The sequence below is a fragment of the Pelodiscus sinensis genome, chromosome 4, assembly GCF_052426305.1.
Source record: "Pelodiscus sinensis isolate ZL-2025 chromosome 4, ASM5242630v1, whole genome shotgun sequence".
NCBI classification, from domain to species: Eukaryota; Metazoa; Chordata; order Testudines; family Trionychidae; genus Pelodiscus; species Pelodiscus sinensis.
This window is the reverse complement of record NC_143055.1, coordinates 84532765-84557925: the sequence shown is the minus strand read 5'-3', so window position 1 is coordinate 84557925 and position 25161 is coordinate 84532765. Positions and strand designations below refer to the sequence as shown.

Below are 25161 nucleotides of genomic sequence, written 5' to 3'. Positions count from 1 at the left end.
ATTCACAGCCTACTGCAGCAACGTGAGCATCCTGTTTTCATTGTTGTGTCTGTTTTATAACTGAGGCCCATTTTTGCTCATTTCCCTAATGCAAATGGAGGATTAATAAATATAAATACATAATAAATAGTACTAATCCTCTGCATATACACAATACATTTCATCTGAAGATTTCAAAGAACTGGATGATGTCTATATTACAGTGTGCTTCTAGCTGAAGCCAGCAAAAATTAAACAAGAGCAATTATTATAAAAGAGGACTGAACACTAGTTCCAGGATATGGAAAAGTTACAGCGAGACAACTGTAAATGGCTCCCAAGCAGATTTAACTTCTGTGCAATCTTAAGCCTTGTGAGCCTTGTACATAATACATGGTCCAAGAATTCTCTACTGCAGAGACGTGACCTCCTCTCCCTAATGAAAAAAAATCCTGCCTTCTGAGGTTGAGGAGGCTTCCCAAGTGGCTGATTAACATAAGAGCTTCCTTAGGGTTTTGTGAACTGAAGGAATCAAATTCAGAATACAGTCCAGCGGCACTGTTGTGCTGCTTCACAGAGAAAAAGGAGCCAACTTCTGAGAATGCAGTGGCACACCATAAAGCAGCTGCAGCAGCTACACTTTGAAATTAACTAGAATGAATCTAGAATTCAATACCTGTAGTGAACAGGCTTCCTGGCAAGTTCTTCTTGCAAGCAGCTAGCAAAACAAACAAACAAAAAAAGTCCCTGAAGACTTTTGTTCCTCTTTTTTCATTGCATGAAGTTACAATATGGGGTAGAGAGGAGTACAGAGAGAAGTATTTTTCTGGGGTTTTGGACAACGTTTTAAAATGTAAAAAATATATATTAAAATCAAAGTAAATACATACACCATCTGCTAAAATGTAATAAAGTAAATTAAGTCAGTCAATTGGTTAGTTCCACACTGCTGGATTTCTTTAAATAGTAATGAAATCATTACTAAAAAAAATCCATCATTATTAAAATATAAAAAAACCACGAGTTGGTTCAGCCTACCAAAATTTGATTTGTAAGTTGCCGGTCATTCCCATAATTAAATCTGTGTCACAAATTTGCAAGAAAAATGGACACTATGACTAATGCATTTACTTGCTACACAAGTCCTGTCAGGCTGCATAAAGCACAATGCCTACTACAACTGGGTAGATAAGAATTCTAAACATTTTTACTGTGTGGGCAGAAGGCTTATTTTTTTTACAAACACTTCTAATTAAAATCTAAATTTAAAATACAATTATAAAAAAAATTGGCCTGAATTTGACCATAAAAATTGCTACCCTAAAAATAAAGTGAGATGGATGTTATGGAGTATTCAAAAAACAAGGGCCATATTTGTTTAAGGGGACAGAAGTTCTGGGCCTTGTATCCATAAAGGTGCTATAAAGACAAGCATAACATATGATAGATTTAGGTGAGGAAAATGTTTGCACTGATGGAGCACGAGAGCAGGGGATATTCTTCACCTGATGTACTTCACTCAGGACACATGCCTTAATTTCCCCATAAGCTGCAATAAATAGTCTAGTACAAGTTAGTTGAAGACCGAGACAAAGGAATTTCAGCTAAACCTTTGATTTTTAGGCTGCCATTTTACTAATTTATTCAGGGATCTGAAAGCTCCTGGGTTCCTTATAGCCCTAATTTTATGTCTCCTACTACCACATACCTCAGGATTCAGCCACAATTCTCTGGTCCAAGAGAATAGATGACTGGTCTTGGAAATTTATCATTGATCCCAAATTAGCTGGAAGGGATCATCACTGAATAATACAAGGCAGTCCCTCACTTCGAGTGCTGACCACTACTACCGTGTAGATTTCCAACCCATTGGCTCAAGAGGAAGGGAGATAAAAAGACACAAGAAAGAGACATTTTTTCTAGCCTAGCAGTGCAGAATACTGTATAGACTACAGCCATTTCCCATGCACATGGCATTACACTGTGACTGAAAAAAAATCAAGAACCAAATTCAGCTGATCTGAGCAAGGAAGTCAAGAAAGCTGCACCTGCGCAACAGTGTATCTGGCTCAATTTCTGGAGACAATTTTAAAGCCAAGAAGGAAGGTGACTATCCTCTGCTGATACTTCCAGATAAACAAATCTGAATAAGCAGATGCATGGCAGGAGAGCAGAATACTGCAGGAATATACAATAGAACACAATTTCCCATGATAGTAACTCCCACATCAGTTATTAGCTGTTGCATTACAAGTTCCGAGTCTACCAAGATTCTTTATGTACTGGGTACAAAAGCTAACCCAGAGAGATTAATTATGTTTACACAAATTTGCTCAGTCACGCTTCTACCAAAGCCCAGGCAGAGTTATCAGATGGGGCACAGCCTCACCATTGATTGGAATATTCCAATGGGCACAACTACAAATAACTGACAACAAATCTTGTCACACAAACATATTATTCTGCATGAACATGTATTATTTTTTAACTAGATTTAAACTGAGTTCATCAAATAAGCCTAGAATAATACAGTTACATTTTAAAATACTAGAGAACCAGATTATCACATATGATGGTGTGGTTTAAGCATTTAACGTTATTACTTCTTTTCTAACATGACAGCCTTCAGAACTGAAACAGAAGTATTTAGATAGCATGAGGATGGGCTCAATGTAAGATTCTATGTAGCACTTTAAAGACTAACAAGATGGTTTATTAGGTGATGAGCTTTCATCACCTAATAAACCATCTTGTTAGTCTTTAAAGTGCTACATGGTCCTGTTTTTTGTTTCAGCTAGACCAGACTAACACAGCTACATTTCTATCTATCTGTAAGATTCTAGACAGACATTTGAACTTCTAGACTACTACTATTGTAAAATCAGCAACTTCTTTGGTCCTTTCCTTTTAAATGTTTGAGCAGTAGCTAGCAATGCTGTTGAACTCAATGGCATTGCTATTGCAATACATTTGCATGCTTTATAGTAGCAACAACTCTGATAACTAACCACTCTGTATTACTAAAATGCTATCAGATTTTATTAAAACCCCATCAAGGGGGAAAACTTGAATCACTTATTATGCTCCACAATTATTGCAAACCAAACTGTTAAAATGAGAGGAGGAGATAATGATATTAACATCCTAACTTAAAGCAATCCTCTGTGGCATGATTCTAAAATATTCTCATGGTCTGAAATGTATGTAAATTGAATTCATCTATCATTAGTTATTACCAGTCTAGCTACATAAAAAAAACAGTTTTCTGTAACAATTAGTTCTTTAAAACACTGTTTTAATTAGACCTGGGACATTATTAAACTAGCTATGAATATGTAGAGTATCATTTTGCACATCCTGCTGCATGTAAATCTACAGGAATTTTTTGTGTGGGGAGATGGGAGGGAGGAATGAAGTTGGTTTGGGGCACTGTTTATTAAACTTACCTCTCCAATGAAAGGATCTCAAGTTACCTGACCTAAGAACATGATGACCCATCACAATAGCATTTCAAATTCTATTATCTAAATACCAGAAACTTGTTAATTCCCCTTATATCAGGGGTCCTGCTCCACCCCATCTTCTTCCCTGAAGAAAGTGCACTAAGTCCTCCATAAGTATTCTCATTAAATCTTTATTTCTCCAACATCATCACAGGGGAACAGAGGTCTCCCTATTCTGAGCCTTCTCTGTGACTAGCCCCAGCTAGCTTTGTTTCCACGTGTAGAGATGTAATAGTGTAGTCGATTAACTGATAAGCAAAATTTATTGGTTAATCTACAGACTACACACATTCTCCCTCCTCCCCCCACCAGTACATTTTTTAGCAGATTGGCTAACTGCCTGGCTCAGTCCTGGCTCACACCAGGTCCAGAACCTACTCCCGCTGAGGTTATGCATTTAAAGCGTATTAGGAGCCAGATGGGCAGGCAGCCCGACTCAGTTCCAGATTGCACTGGGTCTGGGGAGCTTCTGTATCACAGGCAGAAGCGCAAGTGACAGGCAGCTAGTCCAAGAAAGGAGCAGGTTTTTAAACTGGCTTCCCTTACAGACCAGCACCCGCCTGGCACCCCACACTGCTGCCTTTGATACAGAGGCAGGGGGCTCCTTGGGAGTGGGGCCAGAGCACACTGGCTGCCACCCCACTCCCAGGGACTACAGAATAGTTGAGTAACTGACAAGAATTCATGAGGTTAATCAATTATTCAATTAACCAATATTTAACATTCCTAGACAGGTGTCTGATATTCAACTGGAATACCAGTTGAAAAAGGATCCTAGTGGCTCCAGTCAGCACTGCTGACCAGGCCATCAAAAGTGTAGTCAGTGGCACAGTGGAGCTAAGGCAGGCTCTCTGCTTGTCCTGGCTCTGCGCAGTGCCCAGAAGTGGCCAGCATGTCTGGCACCCAACCGCACAGACTCCACAAGGCTATTGGCCTCACTGCATAGTAGCTGGACATGCCGGCCACTTCTGAGAGCTACCTGTGGTAAGGCACTATCCAGCCAGAGCCTGCATCCTGAATGTCCCGTATCCAAGCTCCTTCCCAGAGCCCATTCTACACAACCCCTCCGGTACCCCCAACCATCTGCCCCAGTCCTGAGCTCCCTCCCACACTGTAAGTCCCTCCCAAAGCCTGTATTCCTTCCCCACTCTTTCACCTCACACCCTCCTGCACCAGTCCTGAGCCCCCTCTCGTACCCCACACCTGACCCAAGCCAGGGTCCACACACCCACAACCTAAACCCCCTCCTGCATTCCAACCCCCTGGTCCACCTTGAGCCTCCACCTGCACTCCAAACCCCTTTGCCCCAGCCCAGAGTCCCCTCCCTCACTGTGAATATCCCTCATTTCTGGTCAAACTCTTGAGCCTGCACCCCGCAGCCAGAGCTCTCACCCCCCTGCTATACTACAACTTCCTGGTGGTGAAAGTGAGGGTGAGGGAGAGAAAGTAATGGGAGGATGGAGTAAGCGGGGGACAGGGTTGAAGAGAAGGCATAGGGTAAGTATTCATTTTTGTGCAATTAGAAAATTGGCTACCCTATGACTCCTCTCTTCTCCCCCTCTTGCACTTCCTTCCAGGTGCCTCTTATCAGTCCTGGAATGATGGGCCAATTGAGTTCATTACCCACACTCAGCTTCTCCTAGGGCATGAATTAACCTTAAGTGATCAGGATGCTGGTGCACCTACTCACTTCATGCCATCTGTCGCATGCACATGGAAGCAGATCACATTTTAATATAATTAAGAACTTACCTATGCATCAATATGTTTCATCACAGTTTGTTTAGGAGAAAAGCTTCCCAAAATCTATGCACTCCCTTTTTGAGGAGTTAAAATCCAAGTAGAATACCCAAGAACATTGCAATAAATCTTTCAAAATTAGAATTCTCCCAGGCCCTTACAAGTGGCCTATATTTAGTCTAACATACATAGGCCTGATGCCACAAAGTGCAGCATGTAGGCAGACTGCTCCATCACAGAAAGCACCACTCACTTTGCCAGAGCTACACGTGGATGCAGCAATCTGTCTATATGCTATAAACTGCAGGATTGGAGCCACAATGAGCCAAATTCTGCCCTTAATTCAAATCTTCCAGATTGCCCATTTTTACCTTTAACAACTATATACCAATAGGCCTTTCAGTATTCTCGTGTGTAAATACGTGACTGTACAAAGAAAACATACTGTCTGATACATAGCTTTAAATACATTTATATATCAGTATCATATTCACATTTTAGAGGTAGTTTGAAGTTAAGATTTTCAACACAGGAATAATTCTAGGTGCTCAAAGTGTATATTAAGGCACCAAGTCATCAGATTTTCCAAGGTGGTGAGCATTCAGTAGCTCCACTGACATTTTATAATTAGGCTTCTTATTTACATGCCTAATTATGGATTTTTTAAAATCTGACACTAAATTTTAGCCGAAACACACATATGAATCAGATTCTGCTCTTGCAGTGGGATAATTCAGGAGCAATCCCCATGAAAGGAGTAAATATATATTATAGATCTATAGCATAAAATGGTGTGCGACTGAAATCCAGCTGCATATGAGCACCACTGCTGCAAAAATTCTCACTTTAATGGGACTACATACCTGCTTAAAATTAAATATGTGCATAAGTGTCTACAAGATCATAATCAATGCTGTTATGTTATATGCACCTATATTATCTTTGAAAAGTCATGGAAGACAGGAAAGATTACAGGAGACTGGAAAAGGGCAAGTATAATGCCCATGTATAACAAGGGAAACAAGGACAACCCATGAAACTACAGATCAGTCAGTTTGGCTGTGTCTACACTGGCGCGTTCTTGAGCGAAAATGGCCACTCTTGCGGAAAAACATGCCGCTTGTCTACACTGGCTGCGCGTTCTTGCGCAAGTAAACTGACGTTGTACTGTAGAAAATCAGGGCTTCTTGTGCGAGAACTCTGACTCTCCCTCTCAGGAAGAAGCCCTCTTGCGGAAGAGCTCTTCCAGAAGAGGCCAGTGTAGACAGGCAACATGAATTTCTTGCGCAAGAAGCCCCTATGATTACAATGGCCATCAGAGCTTTCTTGTGCAAGAGAGCATCTACACTGCCATGGATGCTTTTGCGCAAAAGCACATGCCAGTGCAGACGCTCTCTTGTGGAAGACTTTTTGCGCAAGAACTCTTCCACAAAAGAGTTCTTGCACAAGAAGCTGCCAGTGTAGACGTAGCCTTTAACTTCTGTACCAGAAAAAATAATGGGGCAAATAAGGAATTAAGGAATCCACTTCCAAACATCTAGAAGATAATAAGGCAATAAGTAACATCACAGATTTGTAAAGAAAAAATCATGTCAAATCAACCTGTTAGATTTCTTTGATAGGAAAACAAGCCTTGTGGATAAGAGGGAAGAGATAGCTGTGGTAACTTCAGTAATGCATTTGATACAGTCTCACATAATCTTCTAATTAACAAACTAGGGAAATACAACCTAGATAGGACTACTATACAGTGGGTGCATAAATGGCTGGATAACTTCCCTGAGAGTGGTGCACAGTCATGCCGGAAAGGCATAACAAGTGGGATTCCACAGGGATCAATTATGGGACCGGGTCTGTTCAATATCTTCATCAGTGATTTAAATGATGGCATAGAGAGAAAGAACACTTATAAAGTTTACAGATGATACCAAACTGGAAGGGATTGCAAATGTTTTGGAGGATAGGGTCAAAATTCAGAATGATCTGAAAAAACTGGAAAAATGGTCTGAGGTAAATAGGATGAAGTTTAATAAGCACAAATGCAAAGTATTCTACTTAGGAAAGAACAACAAAATGGGAAGTGACTGTATAGGAAGAAGTACTGCAAAAAGAGATCTAAGGTCACAGTGGACTAAAAGCTAAATATAAGTCAACAGTGTGACACTGTTGCAAAAAAAGAAAACATCATCTGGGTATGTATTAACAGAAGTGTTGTAAAGAAGCCAGAAACAACAAGGGAGGTTTAGCTTGGACATTAGGGAAAACTTCCTAACTGTCATGGTCGTTAAACATTAAAATAAATGGTCTAAAAAGGTTGTGGAATCTCTATCACTGGAAATATTTAAGATCATATTAGACAAACACCCGTTGGGATCGTCTAGATGGTACTTTGTCCTGCCCATGAGTGCAGTGGATTGGACTTGATGATCACTCAAGGTTCCTTCCAATTGTATAATTCTATACGTGACTTATTATTTATCATGCACACAATCCCCACATTGAATCACATTTTCAAACTTTTACAATATTTTTTTCAGATCTTTGTATGTATACATGGCTCACTAATAACCTCTTAATTTAATGGGACTTTTATATTAAATTTTATTTTAAAATTAATTACTCTTTAATTTTAATTTTTAAAAAAATCTGAATTCTTCTTCTATGGATTTATACAAGAAGGATGTTCACCACAACTCTCCAGTATTGCACATAAGTGTGAGATTAGTTAATCGCCTGCCTAGGGAAATTCAGAAACAGTATTAGAAATCCCTAGAACTAAAATTCAAAACAAATATATTTGTGACAAAGGAGTAATATGAATGTATGTGAGGTAAGAATTTGATCTAGCTTCTTTACACAAAATTTGTTTCATATACATTTTGAATTTGAGTTTAGAAATATAAATAATATTATTTTAATATGTTAAATTAGTCTGACAACACATTATATTATGGGTGACTTATGGTTCAAACTCTCAATGACATCAAAAAGCTACATGTAACTTAAATGAGCCTTGAAGTGAACTCTCTGGGTACGTCTAAACTACATCCCTCTTTCGAAAGAAAGATGTAAATTAGACATATCGAAATTGCAAATGAAGCCGGGATTTGAATTTCCTGTGCTTCATTTGCATAATCGCAGCATGGCTTTTTTTTTAAACGCTATTTTGAAAGTGAAACCACAGTCTAGATGCAGTTCTTTCAAAAAGAAAAGAACTTTTTCGAAAGATCCTATACTCCTCAAAAAATTAGGTTTACAGGATTTTTTGAAAAAAGGCTTTTCTTTTCGAAAGAACTGTGTCTAGACCATGGTTTCCCTTTCAAAATAGCGTTTTTAAAAAAACATTGTGACTTGATTATGCAAATGAAGCATGGGAAATTCAAATCCCGACTTCATTTGCAATTTCTATATGTCTAATTTACATCTCTCTTTCGAAAGAGGGATGTAGTCTAGCCTCAGTGAACTCAAAGATCTTCACTGCAGTAAAAATGGGAACTGCAGAAAATTTATGCTTTGCTGATCATTTTCTGTTACTAGACCAAAGAAAAAGAAGTGTGACTATTTAAAAGTTAATTTTACAAAAAGATTTCAAAACATGGTGCAGGGTGTTTTTTTGTTTGTTTATTTTTACAAGAAACAGTATTAAAGCCTCATTAAGCCATAAAAAGGGGGGAAATACTTGGAAGCTGACATTTTTAGATTTTACCTGTGGGTGGGTACATACATATATATATATATATATACACACACACACACACACACACACACACACACACACACACAGTATATAAACAGAGCTAAAGATGTACGTATTGTGTAACTCAAACACATCCAGCTATACAAACATGGTACACAATGGAAAATCTCAGTATTACTATCATTCCCTTTGCACTGTGTTTTATGTAAACACAGTTATACGTTTATACATATACACTATTCTAAAAATCTTTTTTACATGCTTTATAAACAAATTTCATATCTGTAAACCCAATTTCACCTACATATTTTAGATTAATAGATTTGTCTTTCATTTAGTTCAGACATCAGATTAATGCTTTATTTGAGTAAGCAAGACTGAGATTGAAATTACATATTTTTAAGCATTCACATATTTTTGTAAGAAAATAATCTATGTATAATATTCTCCAATGTCTCTTTAAACTATACATCAATAGAATATTTTTTCTTCATAAATACATGTGTTTATTAGAAAAACAAATTTGTTTGCCCTTCTTTTCAGTTAGTTTTCTGAAATTTTACATACCAAGATGACCACAAATATTACTTTGGCTTTTTAAAATGAATAGTGTGTTTGATTGTTTCCTTGTTTCTAGCTACTTTGGTCTTATCCTCAGGGACAGAGGGAAGAGTAACTTCTTTGACAGTAAAATATGCTAAACAAATGACATGTCACTGAGTAAATTAGCATCTCCTTTCTGATCAGCCAGGTCATGTTTTCTTTTCAAAGTCCATGGCCCCTTGACAGAAAATAATGATTATCTAATAAACTTCCTTAGAAAAATCAATATATTGATATTCATCTCTGAAACATCTGCCTAATAATAGATTCTGTTAACCCATTAAGGAGAAAAATAAGAGGCACTTAAACATTTATTTACATTGATCAAAGATTATTCATGCGCTAATTTTCTTGAAAATCTGATTCATTAAAAGGAAATATGTCTTGTTAATTAAAGGAGTAAAAAGAAATACAAAAATTATTCATTTTTTTACACCAGCTTACCTAAATGACTAGCCAGCACCAACCAGAATATAAAAAATACAATGTTATAGCACTAGCTGTAACCATTGAATTACTTACCAAAAAACTTCCAAAGGCTGAGTTAAATATAGCAGCTGCCTAGAGAAATACAAAAAAGAAGAAAAGATCACACACAATAAAAATAACTCTAGCACAAGAACAGAATGTTATGTCCCCTTCTCAGCAAGCCTTCATACTCTCTAAGTACACAAACACCTGATTACACAGTTAGTCATTGCAGTGGCCTGTAGCTTCCTGATGAATTCCAGCTATCAACTCATAAATAACGGGTTGTAAAAAACCCAAATGCCACTGCATTTTATATCTTACAAACTTATAATGGGTACCAAAAGAGTCCCCCAAAATACCTAGTATCTCAGATTCGCTGATTTTACTATAATTCACTGACAAGAATTTTACATTATTGACCTAGTCATTACAATCAACTACAACAAGAAGCATCTTAAGGGGCCTAGGCGGGAAAGAGTCCTAATTGTGTCGGATTAAAACAGAGATCCAATTTTAATATTCCCCTAATTTTTCAGCATAGTACTGTAATTGGGCAAGTAATCAAAGTAGTTACGAAAAATCACTTATTAGCAGACTGTGAAGTTGTATAAATTGAATAATAAATTGCAAATAGAAATAATGTACTAACCCCAGAATAATATTCTGAGGCCAAAATGTCCAATCATTACCTACAATTTAACAGTCTTTGTAAGCAAGAAAATAAACAACTGGCAATGACTTGGGAAATCTTTTTGCTTACCTAAATATCCAGGAAAATAAGATGGCATAAATATTAGCTCTTAACCTTAAAAATCACTAAATTCCATGAACTTAAAAATGAAATCATGAAAAGCTTCCACAATTACCAAAAAAAGAAATTCTTGTATGGCACTCAGTCCGATGATGAAAAGCCATGAGAGAAGTTAAAAGGGAGAGGATCGGGGAGAACCAACCATTACATGAAGATTCTAGAGCAGAGTTAAATTAATCAACACAGACTGTTTCAGCCATAATTACAAGTAGACGCTATCGACTTTAGCAAGTTTGAATAAAGTCCAAATCCAAGCTAAGAACGGTAGCGGAACCTGCCTTCTGCTTCATAAGAGGATGCAATGAGAGTGAATGGGTAATGAGATCTTTGGCTCTAGAGAGCTTAGCTTTCTTATTCAAGTTCATAATTAATTCAAAGCTTTGATAATTTCATTAGATTCCTCCTCTGCTGGCCCTATCAATAAAAGATGGCACTGGACCATAGCTCCTTGGTGGCCTAAACACACAAACACAGACTAGGAAACCTTGTCTTGCTTGCTTACTAACAGGGACAATGGCATATGGCAGCACATGTTATAGAGGGAGCATCTGAATAGACACAGCTAAATAAAACATTACAGCTGACATTTGTAAACTACAGCACCATATTTTAACACCTCTTCCTCACTGGCATGCCACTTTTGAACACAGAAAGGAAGCATAAGTCCAAATGGCTTTTTCTGCCAGAAGTCACAGTGCTTGCTACTGATTCTTCAACAAGTCTAAATAAGTCATGCTTCTTCATCTAGGTTTTGAAATTGTGATTGATCTTGTGTATGAAAAGACATGTAGATTGCATATGTGCATTGCACATATATGCTTATACACCCAACAGATCCACTGACACTACATTATTGTAGATATCTTTTGCTTGCAACCTTTCTAATTCCTCTTATCACTATATTAAGAGCTAAGCTTCATTCATTCAGCATTTCTTGGAAATGTGTCCCTCTGACTGGATATATTTGATCTGGAAGCCCCCTTTCAATTTATTTAGCCACTGAACCTACTGAGGAGAATCAGCTTTCGGGGAGGAGTTTAAATGAACAAACAAACAAAAATAGCCTTCACAATATAAAGTAAATGTAAAAGGATTGTCAGATACGAAAGGAAGAAACAGCTGGGCACTGCTTCTGCATCAGAAGGCTGCGGGAAAACAGAAGGTCCGTCTCCACACACATGCAGCATATACACTGAAATGTTACCATCTTACTTTACAAAAAATGTGTATATTTAAAAAAAGTAATTACATTATCTTTCCCCAGAATCCATAGCCTGGCCCAGCCCTCAGTGGTGGGATCATGACCAAAAAAACCTGCCCAGCCCAAAATGTTAAGGCCCACTCCACTGCAGGACACATTGTAGCTAGAAATGAAACAGCCTCTCCTCACCTGGACAACTGCTACCTTGCAGAAGAGTCTACAATGCCACAGTAGCAGGTGCAAGAGAAACAACCTTCAGGAGAATCCTGGAGCACTATTTCCATTCCAAAACCTGCCTGTGCAGAGGACTCAAGGAAAACCTGCTCCCAATCCTGATCAAGTCCCCTGACCTGACTATTCATACCAGCCTGGAAAAAAGACACTCAACCCAAGAACCAAAAAGGAACATACTCCACAACAGAATTCCCAACACATAACCAAAGATGACGTGGCTCCCCAACCAACCACCCACTGCACAGGCAACTGTCACAACAGGACCTGCCTGCAACCATTTCTCTCATATGCTAGCTGCAAAAAACACCGACAGGCTGGCAAGCCACAAAGAAAGTCTCCATGAAGAGACAGAGGAGAAAGTACGGTAGGGAGAGATGGGAACTGAAAGATTTGGGGTAAGAGGAAGAGTATGAAATCCATCTTTGTTTGGTTTTGTTTTAAAAGCTGTATTACCAAGGGAAAGAAATGAGGAAGACCTTGGTTAAAATTTTTGCAGCACCTCCCTATATAGGAAATATTTTGATGCTGTCTTGATTAAGAGTGATAATTTCAAATTCACCTAAAGGTAAGTGGGTTTTCTATTCTCATCAGCTTGCAATGGATGCTGGGTAAGTGCAGCATTCCTGGATTTAAGTTAACATACACTCTTCAGTGGTAGTCACTTTGACTAAGAGTCCCTTACATAAACATGTAATAGACTCTGCACCTACAAGGTCCTGACTGATGCAAAGTATTCAGAAACTGACATATCTATAGTGATCAAAACGGCAGACACATGTATTTCCTATTCAATGATAAATACAGTGGATGTGCAACAAACTATTCCAACAGGGACTCATAATATTAAGATCAATTCTGTAGCAACCTCATATTCACAAATAATTTTGGAAAGCTCAAAGATTTGCTGTTCTCAATTTTTCATTTAAACTATACAGTTCTGGTAGGAAAAAAAAGTAAGGGTATGTCTACAGTACAGAGAAGATCGAAGCTGCTGCTGTCGATCTTCCAGAGTTTGAATTAGTGGGTCTAGATAAGACAACCAATTTGAACAGAGAGGGGAACTCAGATTGATGCCAGTAGTTATGCTTACACAAGGAATAAGTGAAGTCGAAGGAGGAGTATTCTCCCTTCAACTTCCTACAGTGTAGACAGCACCATAAATCAAGTTAAGCTACTTCGACTTCAGCTATGAAATTACCGTAGCTGAAGTTGTGTATCTTAATTCGACCTTGTCCCATAGCGTAGACATACCCTAATAGTTAATAAACCTACCCTAATAGTTAATAAACCATCTATTAACCACCTAGTGACAAAGTAGGATAAAAATGTTGAAACAATACACCAAATAAATCATTTGTGTTTGTTTAAAAGAAGGAAACCCCCAGGGAATATCAACTGAATGCAATTCAAACACAATTTTCTGAAACAACAGTTTCTAATGAGTCAAAGTATTCAGAGAAAAAAGGAGCATGACAATGCAGTAGTATGTAGATCTATTTTTATTCTTCGCCCTGTCAAACACTTCCTGCATGATCATGTGAAATTATTTCTCCTAAATTTCTCCTTCTCTAAGGCAGAAATCCCTCACAAGCTTGTTGTCAAAATTCATTCACTGTTTGAAAAGCATTTTAAAATTCTTAGATGCATGATGTAAATCAAGGTTAGCTTATTAGACACATGACACAAGAACAACATATTTACTGTCTTTTCAAATGCTTCTTAATTGTGACTGCAAAGCTGAAGAATGAAATAGTTTAAAATGTTGACATTAAATTGCTATCCTTTGGTTTCAGAATTCATAGCCCAAAGGAGATGCATGTTCACAGCTTTATTGGGCTATTGTTTTATCTTTGTAGATTAATGGAAAACAATACTGCACAAATTTATACTCTGTTGGGTTTTCAAAAAGTTGCTTTATCCTCAAAAGGACTAGAAGGATTTTTTTTTATAAGGAAGAGCTTTAATTTTTAGAGCACAGTTCTGCAGCAAGAGGTAAAGTTCACAGCAAACTCCAGAGATGCAGAATAATGAAATTCAAAGATCCCAAGTGGCCAATAACCAAGTGAGATTCAGTCCTAACAATCATACATGGGCACTAGGGACCTCACAATACAAAGTGCAAAATATCGTCCCAACTCCAAAGATCTCGCACCCTAATTTAAGACATAACACAATGAAGGAGGTAACCGAACAGTTGGGAGAAGTAGTGGGGGTACCAGCAGTAATATGTGGTTACTCAGCAAAAGCTGGAGCACACTATGTATGATTGTGTGACCTTTACTGCTGTATTAACACAATGGATATTACTGACCTATTTATTACAGGCATTGCAGTAGAAGAGACTCTTAAGGAGAGATTTGAATAAGGTGAGCATTGTGGGTTGGAAGCCCAGCTCAAGAATAGAATTTTATCTATACATTGGGAGCAACTTGCAAAAAAGGCAAGGACATGGCAGTGCAAGAAGCAGATAAACAGGGCACCAAGACTTATGTGAATGGGCTGGCAATATCCCTCTAACTTATCACTTAATCCCTTATTTAAAAATAAAACATGTTGAAACTCTGAGCTTTAGGATTACCAAAGCTTAACTCTTAAGCATTATTTCAACTAACAAAATGATACAATGTTGCAGAAAGCTGTTAGCCATAGACCTGTTCCTGCAAAAAAGAATATAAACATACTTGATATATTTAGCCTATTTGTTGCTGTTCATAACTATTCATCAGGATTTAGACAGAGAAAAATATATGTTCCAGTTCCAGGTTGTAGGTGCTAAATTGAATCAGGTGTCCTCTTCTCTTAAGAAAATTAAGTTGCTTTTGTGCAAGAGTGTTTTAATGAGAACAGAGCCTGCCGACAATGATAAATGGGAATGACACCAGAGAAAGCATGTAAGCAGGACAATATGTGCATGTTACAGTCTTGCAGCCCATTTCTCACTGACTATCCTGAATGACTTCGCTGTTTCTTAAGGGGCCTATTAATCTCAAATTTAGTTATTACACAACGTTCATTTGAACATATATTCTGTGGATGATGACAGTTAATAAAGGAAATCTTCTACAAGCTATATTTTTACATATTGTTCCAACTACAGCTCCCCATCATTCTATTGTACTGATGGAATAACCCAGTTATGATGGTGCCTTTAAAAAAGGCACATATATTCAGATTCCTTTCCATGCATACTGGGACTCTTAAATTACTGTTAAAAACGCATATAAAAATCCTATTACAAAATGGAAAAAAAAAAGGTGGTGCTAACTGCTCAACAAATCCATCAGATGAACAAGTATCCCTCAAAGGCAAAGCAAATGCTTTTTAGCATTTAAACATCATTTTAAAAAAATGAACAGAGGCCAGATTCTGCCATGGAGATGCAGATACAATTCACACTGAATTCAGTGGGAGTCAAACATATGTACCTAAAAACAGCATTTAGTCCCAGGTACATAATTTCTTACTAGTAATTTTTGCAAAAGTACTTAGCCACAACAAGATAAGCTTTGATGAAGACTGATTTTACATGAAGCCCAAAAAATTAGGGAAAAAGACGTATTGTTTTAAAACTGACAAAAATATTGTATTATTGCCCACTTTTGGTAAAAGAATAATATTGCATGATTTTTCCTTAATCACTTACGCTCATTAGCCTCCCCTTCCCACCAACTAAAAATGTCACAGCAATTACTACTTTACATATTTACACTCAGGAACAATCAAACTTTGGATAGCACTTCTTGATTAGTAATGTTCAATGACTATCAGTTTTATGAAAATACTAAAAAATCCAGCACAAAATGCAAAGGTATATTGTTTATTTGTACGGCAAGATAGAAATGCTACACAGAGTATGCTGTTCTCTGAAACATCTTGACATTGATCACAGTATATGAAGCTCGGAATGCTGATTTGTTCCATATTAGAAGAGATTGTCATCAACTACATAGCAGTCTTTGTTCTCCAGTCACAGGTTTGTGCTAAAACAAGTGGAAGGATTTACCCAATCATGTATTGCTGCTAACGAGAGCAGTTATGCTATTAAAAATTAATCACAATTAATCATGACATTTAACAAAATGAATGAAATATTCATTTCAATATTTTTGGATGTTTTCAACATTTTCCAATATATTGATTTCAATTACAACACAGAATAAAAAGTCCACAATGCTTACACTATATTTTTATTACTTCTATCCGCACAATAAAATAAATATTTTTCAGTTCACTTAATACAAGTACTGTAGTGCAATCTGTTTATCATGAGAGTTGAACTGACAAATGTAGAATCATGTACAAAAAATAACTACATTCAAAAACAAAACAATGTGAAGTTTTAAAGCCAACAATTCCACTCAGTCCTACTTCTTGTTCAGTCAATCGCTCAAAAAAACAAGTTTGTTTACATTTGCATTACATTTACCAGAAAGTGGGAACAGCCGGGCATATTGTAACTGTTGCAACTGCTGTTGCAAAATGCTTACATGCCAAATAAACTAAAGATTCATATGTCCCTTCATGCTTCAGCCACTACTCCAGAAGACACACACTCATGCTGATAACAGATTCTGCTCAATAACAATCCAAAGAAGTGCAGATTGAAACATGTTCATTTTCATTGTTTGAATCAGACACCACCAGCAGATGGTTGACTTTCTTCTTGGTAGTTTAGGTTCTGTAGTTTCTGCATCAGAGCATTGTTCTTTTAAGACTTCTGAAAGCATGCGTCAAACCTCATCCCTTTCAGCTTTTGGAAGGCACTTCAGATTCTTAAATCTTGGGTCTAATGCTATAGCTATCTTTAGAAATCTCACATATTAGTACCTTCTTTGTTTTAAGAACACTTTAGCTGCAGATTTGTCAAAACAAAAAAAATATGTGCTGAGTCACCATCCAAAATAACATGAAACATATTTTTATAACATGAAATATATGGTTGAATACAGATAATTGGTATACAGATAATATGGTTGACTACAGAGCTGGAGATACATAATTCTCCCCCGAGGGAGAAGTCATATATTTAATTAATGAATTATTTTGTCAACAAACATTATCAGCAAGGAAGACTGTCCTTTGGAATGGTGGCTAAAGCATGAAGGGATGAACAAATATTTAACATATCTGCCATGTAAATATACAATGATGGCTACAGAAGTGCCATGTGAATATTTCGTCTCACTTTCTGGTGACACTGTCGATAAGAAATGGACAGCATCGTCTCCAATAAATGTAAACAAACTTCTTTATCTTCTTGGACTTGTAGGCTTTAAAGTTTTATTTCTAACTGCAGTTATGTAACAAAAAAAATCTACATTTCATAATAAAAAGAGATTGCACTATAATACTTGTGTTAGGTCAACTGAAAAATACTAACTTATCATGTTTACAGTGTAAATATTTGCAAGCAAAAATAAATGGAGGGATTTACCAAATTATATATTCTTGCTAATGAGGGCTTTAAATGAGCACTGCACACTTTGTATTCTGTATTGTAGTGGAAATCAATATATTTGCATATATACAGAAATATCCAAGATTTAATAAATTTTAGTTGGTATGATATTGCTTAACAGTGCAAAACTATTTAAAGCTGATAATCATGATTAATTTATCATAATTAATTTTTGAGTTAATCGCGTGAGTTAACTGAAATTACTTGACAACCCTATTGTTAAACACATAGTTGTGTCCAAGGTCTTTTGTGAAGAAACAAGGCTTTTAAACTAGTACAAGTTCCCACACTCTAAGTTCCATCTAATAAACACTGCCCTTTAGTAACAATTATTCATAGGGACAAAACAAACCTGTTAAAAACTGGGGATACGTCTAAACTACAAAGATTTTTTGAAAGAGGATATGCAAATTGTGGGAATTTGCATATCTTCTTCCGATCACATTTTCGAAAGAGGAAAATGAAAGTAGTCTGGACGTGGGGGAGAGGGGTGGTTTCAGAAAATTGCGTAAACCTTTTTTTAGGAAGAGCAGGTTTTTTTCCCCCAAAAAAAGGGTTTCTCTCCCCCCCCCCCATGGAATTTGCATATCCTCTTTCGAAAAAATCTTTGTCATTTAGACATGACATGGTATGAAAGCTAACTTCCTGGAGACATTTGTTTAGTTTTCCTACTGTGTCTTTGAAAGTCTCCTTAAACTTTACCAACATCTTTATCTATATTGAAAAAGAAAAACTATCTTCCTCTTCTCCAGTCAGTAAATGGTTACAGCTTTCTATTTGCAAGCTGCTTGAGTGTTTCTAAGTGAATCAAAAGTGCCTTTGTGGTGTTTACAATTTAAGTGGTGATAGGAAAAAGACTGAAATCTATCCAGAAAGGGTGTGCAGATGATCGGGAACATCTATGCCATGCCTTCACTCAGTGGAAGATTGATGATCAAATATTTGGGAGTTCAATTTAGTGGGTCTAGTTAAGACCCGCTAAATCAAACTCAGAGGGCACCCCTGCCAGTGTCTGCTACTCCTGCTCCAGCAAAAAGGGAAGCTAATGAAAGTATTTGCTCTCATCAGCCTTCCACTTTGAGGACAGCAGGGAATCTTGAATCAAAGTATGTTAACTCCAGCTACATAAATAACATTGTTGGAGTTGCGTATCTTGATTCGACGTTCTCCTTTAGTGTAGACATTGCCTAAGAAACAAAGACAAGGAGTGGGGGAGGACTGAGCCCAAACTGGAAAAGGTGTCTGGAATACGAAAGAAATACTTAGAGTTTTAAATGGCAAGCAAGAGCAGCTTGCCTTCAAGAACACCTGCAATCTTTTTAAGAACATTTAGTTGAGAAATTACTGCTTGTAACCAGTTTCTTTAGTATCTAAGCTTCAAAGAGCTCTTCCATATCAGATTTGGGAAGGTACCCTAGATCAGCAGCAGAGAAATAATGTATCTAGGAATGGCATGTGTATTTTTCACCAAAGGACTGAAATTATTTCTACAATCTTTCGAGTCATCAGGAAACAGATGAGTCCCTTTACTCTCCTGCACCCCCAAGCATTTCATTATTGTGTTGAGGACACAGAATCTGGGAGACTGGCAGCAGAATAAACCAATCCTGTGTAACATCATTAAATGGTCATTATAAAAATAGTAAAACCAACCACCAAACAGCCGGCATGAAAACTATTTGCAAATTTTGTGATTTATTTTTGTTAGTGAATGAAGACTTATTAGCTGAATAGGCCAGGCAATAGCTGTAGCACCAAAACAAATGGACTGCCAAATGATGATTTAATAAAAAGGCCCAGCTGAACAATGGTGTATAAGTTACTCTGACAACCAGAGGCTTTATTCTGGTCAAACATTTTATATTTGTAAGTGACTTTCTCTTTTTAAAAAAATTACCTCAGAAAGTATCCTCAGAAGGATAAGAGCAATAACAACCTCCCAACCATACTTTTATTTAAGTTCAAATTTTCTGAGATCTTAAGTTGTGATAAAAACACTTAAAGGTCTTGTCCCCAGATTCTCCTGAAGACACATCATCCATAACATGATTAGAGGTCTAGTTAAACAACTCCAAAGAGTATTACTTTTCTGCTGAAGTGAAATGAAAGAACAAGGCCATTTTCTAAAAGGTGCCCTTTCACATTAACTCAAAAGTTGTGTCTATACCCGTATTTATCTACAAATACTCCATTCTCTTACTAAAGTGCAGCTCCAGTGCGTGCCAGGCATTTTAACCATTAGCTCACCAAAGCTCACTCAGAACAGGAGTAAATGGCATTGTAGTTATTTTTTTGAGAGTCTGATTTACAGCAGCACTCCCACCATTGTTATCACGGGCAGACTAACTGGCAGTGCAATGGTGGGAGGATTTAAAGAAAATCACTAGTGCACAGAAAGCCAATGTATGTAGTATAAGTACTTGCTTTATAAAACAAAAAGTTCAAAGAAGGTACTAACCAAATTACAAGCCCCAACCTCAAGGGGATGCTAGAATTTGTCAGAGGTCACGAATGAAATATACTCATAGGTTTCTATCTAGTTCCATGTAGAATAGACATCTGTTCATATCCCAGAACCAGCACCGATTTGGTACAACTGCCCTTTTCTAAAATGGAATTAAGGAAAACCAAACCAGTACTGAATTGTGCTGGTGGCCCCATCAGTTTATGAGTCCTGCCAAGCTGTGCACTTAGGGTTGCTAGATGGTTTAACCAAAATATACCGAACCCCCCCCCCCCGCCAAAAAAAAAAACACTGGGGAAAAAAATCTGTTAAAAAAAGGTTGGGGGACCAAAGATATTGAGAGGGAAAAAAAGGACCAGAGAGTTAAGTAAAAAAAAAAAAAAAATTAAAAAAAATCAGTTTGGTCCCTTTAAGAAACGTTTTTGAGGCTTTTTGGCCCTAACAGGCTGCTGGCGGCCACACACCATCTTGCCTCCCTACGCCACACCAGACAGCTCCCCAGCGGAACCTGGTAACTACTTGGGATTTTTGCCTCCTGGCCGGGAAAATGAAGATACAGGACATTTTAGGTGTCCAGTATTTTCTGATTTTTTTTTAAACCAAACAGGAGGTGAAAATACTGGACTGGAGGTGAAAATACCGGCCACCTGGCAACCTTATCTGCACTCTCCATAGTATCATGAATAAAACTGCATGCCAAAAGCACCAAGATCACTCCGGGGGGAGGAAGGCAGAATTTGTATGTATATAATTTTGCAATTTAAAAGGTGCTCTGACATTACCGTGATAAGCATAGTACTACATATATTTAGATACAATTTGACAGACAGAAAGCTATTCATGAAGTGTTAGATTATGTTTTTATATAGCACCTTCATGACTAAAGTATCAAAGCATTTGACAAAGTAATGAGTTAAGCAGTTGGTGCACAGTGACTTCAGGCAAATGGAATAACTATTTGCTCTCAATAATAGCTCTCTCACAGTCTTGGGCACTTGACTTGGGCATTAAGAAAAAAGAATGGGCTAAAACACTTTCAATCTCTTTTTGATCAATGCCAAAGGATGCGTAACTTCTAGTTATACAGGTATCCCAAATAAACCATAGAGTCCTCAGTTTTATTCACTAAGCTAAAAAGCAATGGCTAATACACACTGAGCTGCACGTTGCATACAAGCCAAATCTTGATTGGGGACTTAAATTCTGCTTTCTTCAACAGCAATAACAGCCCTATAAATACGTTTTGATATATATATTTTTCTTTCATAATTAAAAAATCATATTAAATAAGAAATAAGTTTACCCAGAAAAACGTAATGATATTTCTTTCTTAAACATAGGGCATTTCCTGATATCCAATACTAAGAGCAACTATTCCAGTAAAAAGGGGGAGGAGCATCAACTCCCAGTATACAGTTTCATTCACATCCTTTTGTGTGGGGAGTGGAACTTGCTCCTTTCTGAAGAGTTGGCAAGAGATTTGCCCCAAGGAACCTGGAAGCCCCAGTATGGATTTTTCTCACTAGAGCTTGCATGAGCCCTGCCACTAAAAATCACAAACATTCCATCTGACCAAAATATGGCTCCAGCTGACCCATCTTCTCTAGGTTCCAGCCACAATAGAGCTTGCTGAAAATAGGTGTATTCATCCCATAGGAAATTACATTAATCCAACATTTGCCTTAGCTCCAATTTGGGGCAAAATGACAAATATTGTATCTGTTCATGGAACAGAAATTTCCCTCCCTCCACCACACATACAAAGTCCACAATTCAGAAATACCAAAACGTTTTATTTTAGTTTGTTGAACCAAAATGATACCTTTAATTTTATTTTGACATTGAACTGCATCCACTTAAAGCTGTTATGGTGCCTGATAGGGGTTGTAGAGTGAATACTTCATTCCCCAATTCTCATCTATTCAAGTTAATGTCAAGCTAACCTGAACGAAAACATTTCAATTCTGTTCAACAAACTGAAAAGCTTTGATTTGAGTCAATCTTCTTGACATAGAAGTGAAAAAATCTCTGCAAAATCTGAATTTTCCTGTGATGTTTTGAAAATAACTTAATTTTTCCATTTACTAACCAGTTCTAATCTACACAGACCAAGAGTTTTAATGTTTTTAATCAAACATAAAACCATTGAAGATATTCCAAAATTAGCAAGCACTTCAGCAAACTTTGGCCATATTCTCTGAGCTATTTTTAAAATGATCATACTACTACTTTTATAATTCACTGGAGAGTTCTGAAGATAAATTCATTAATGTTAATGAGGACCAGATACTCAGGTAAAGTACTCCATTAAAAATCTGAAAAAATTAATAATTCTGAATTCAATACTGTGTTTAAATTTTATGCAGGGCAATATACTGAACAATAAGGATAAAAAGATCTATTGAGTAATTATCCATTGTACTGTAAAAAAAAAATAGCTTGTGATTTTGTAATTAAGCACTGTATCATACTACACAGGCACAATGGGGCAAAAATAACCTTAAATCTGGAATACTTGACTTTGCAACCTTAACTGTCTCTAAAATGTACAGATTTTTGCATACATATGTGTATGTACGTGCATCTGCATACAAAAATACACAGACCCAAAAAAACTACTTTAAAAGAACATTTAAGGCTGCAAAGTCCAGCATTCAAATACTGCAAGAGTCAATGGCTTTTCTATACAGCTATAGGCCTTAATTCCAAGGAGGAAGTAGCTTCCTATTAATTACATGGAATTGCCAAATCATATCAAGCTGGCATAAAGTAATATAACTGGAGGTCAGGTTACATTTTAGCAAATGAAAATTCAACAGCAACAAAATTCCCACAAAATGTTGCTTGCAGCATATTATTTCAAAAAGTTAGATACACACAGTTTAACTGCTCTTTTAAAATATATTAATTAAAATACGAATACAAGCATACACAAAAATACTAAATGTAAGATAAAAATATAGAATATGTAAGCCATGTATTACACATAAATGTATATCTGCTATTTCAGGTGTATTTCATAGTAAGTGGTAAAATGGTAAAAACTAAAAAATGGGTTTTTTTAAGTTAATCTTTTTTGAGTACTCCACAACTTTATTTTTAGGGTGTACTAGAAGAGTGAGAATCATTTACGAAATTGCATGTGGCTGGAATTTTGAATGGAGATTTGCTATTTATCAATAGAGGGAAGGGGGCACATTATTCCTAACAAGAATTTGCACTGTGTATCAACAACTCCAAAAACAGTCAGTTTTCAGACATATCAACCAGCTCATTCTTCTCTTTCAGTCACACATTTGTTCCAATGTCACCCTTTAGGAATGAAATACGAAGTATAAGAAAGATGCAAAGAAAAGATCACTGTACAGTCACCACAGAGTCAAAACAAAATTCAATTTGCTTCCTATGCCAGAATAAATGTATCTGTATCTCACTCTTATTGAAGTATTAACAAAATCAGACTTATGTACTTTCCTACAATATATAAAAAAAATCATATCATTGCTGTAAGCTACAGTGTAGCAATACAGCGGCAGAGTATGAAACAGTAATCAAAGTCCTGAAAAATATACCACTGTCAGCATTGTGCACTGGTACCAGTATCTTATAGCACCTTGGTTCAAAATAAATCAACCTAAGTGCCTGCTTTGGTAAGCACTTCAAATTCAGTGTACATCAGCATTACAAGGGGGTACTGCTCAAAGAAATGAATAAAAAAAGGGGTTTATAAATAACAATTTAATTAGCAGATTTATATTACACATTTTCTAATAAACTTTCTATTTGCACCTATATGAAAACCCTCCTACAGATTTGCTTCCTTCATTTACATATCTGTGTGGGCCTGCTCTTTTTTCTTCCAAGCCCCTTTGCCCTTTCAATCATGAAGCATATTACTCCACTGTCAGTGCAAAGCAGTTCCTAACAACAGGGAACCCAGCTGGGATAGGAAGAGGGCAGCAGGCTCATGCATTAACATAATAATCCAACTGTGTTCCCATAGGCCCTTAGGGCAGACAGCATATTAGGTAGGCCTCCTGTGCAGACCCTGGTGGAAGCTGCCTTATCACCTGCCTATCAACCTGTGGCAGTTACAGCCAATTCAATAGCACCAACTCCTGCCAAGCTGTGGTGCCAAATTACCTTACTACAAAAAAAAATCCATTTTTCTACATCTATTTAATGTGCCTGATAAATGTCCTTATTTATAATTTGAATATACATTTCTGCATTGTTTCTAGGGGACTTACTTACTGCCTTTTAACTTTTGAAAGTTTAGCTGTCTAAAGGACATATTGCTACACCAAGCAGTAATAAGACCTTGAAATAAAAATTCAAACACAAAACACAGATTTGCAAATATGACTTTTCAGCCCCATAATGAACAAGAGGTTGTGGGAGCCAGTATGGTGGTGATGCAGAAGATATATATGCCATAATTATTTCTTTTCAATAAATAAAACTAGCTCAATCATTTTTACATTTGCTAAATCTGATGGGTTTCACCAGCCCTGCTCTTTTATTATCTATGATCCAAACTCTGCTCTCAGATGTGTGTTATGGCTGCTACTGAACAAGATATGGCCCTATCTCATGTTCTATATGTATAGCTGTGTGTGTGTGTGCGTGTGTGCACGTGTGTACACACACACACACACACACACACACACACACACACACACGGAATTTCTCAGAACAGCTATTTCAGACAAAAATATTAACAAAAATATTAACAAAAGAACATATGGTTTACTGAAGGTTTTGCTTAAGACTTTACTAATCCTCTTTATCTCGATCTACAAATTTGCTCTTTCCATAGCTACAAAGTAATTACCAGAATGTGTCTTTAAACAAACAACAAACAGAAGCTCCCCTTTTTGTGCTCCATAAGGTAAGCAGATCTTCAAATGCATTATGCAGTGTATTTAAACACTGTTCTATTACAACACCTTTGCTTTATTGTGTGAACACTCCTTTTGACAAGACACAGCACATACCAA

General features: G+C 36.9%; 1 protein-coding gene across 2 annotated transcripts in view; it reads right to left on the bottom strand.

Moving 5' to 3' along the window:
• SLC10A7 (solute carrier family 10 member 7) overlaps window positions 1-25161 on the bottom strand; it is a 194724-nt gene that overhangs the window by 116812 nt on the left and 52751 nt on the right. Inside the window, exon 5 of one of the 2 annotated variants that reach the window (XM_075929991.2) lies at window positions 10045-10083. The exons of the other annotated variant lie outside the window; for it this stretch is intronic. Within the exon in view, the coding sequence (XP_075786106.1) occupies window positions 10045-10083 (39 nt within the window). The remainder of the gene's footprint in view (window positions 1-10044; window positions 10084-25161) is intronic. 2 annotated transcript variants of the gene reach the window in all.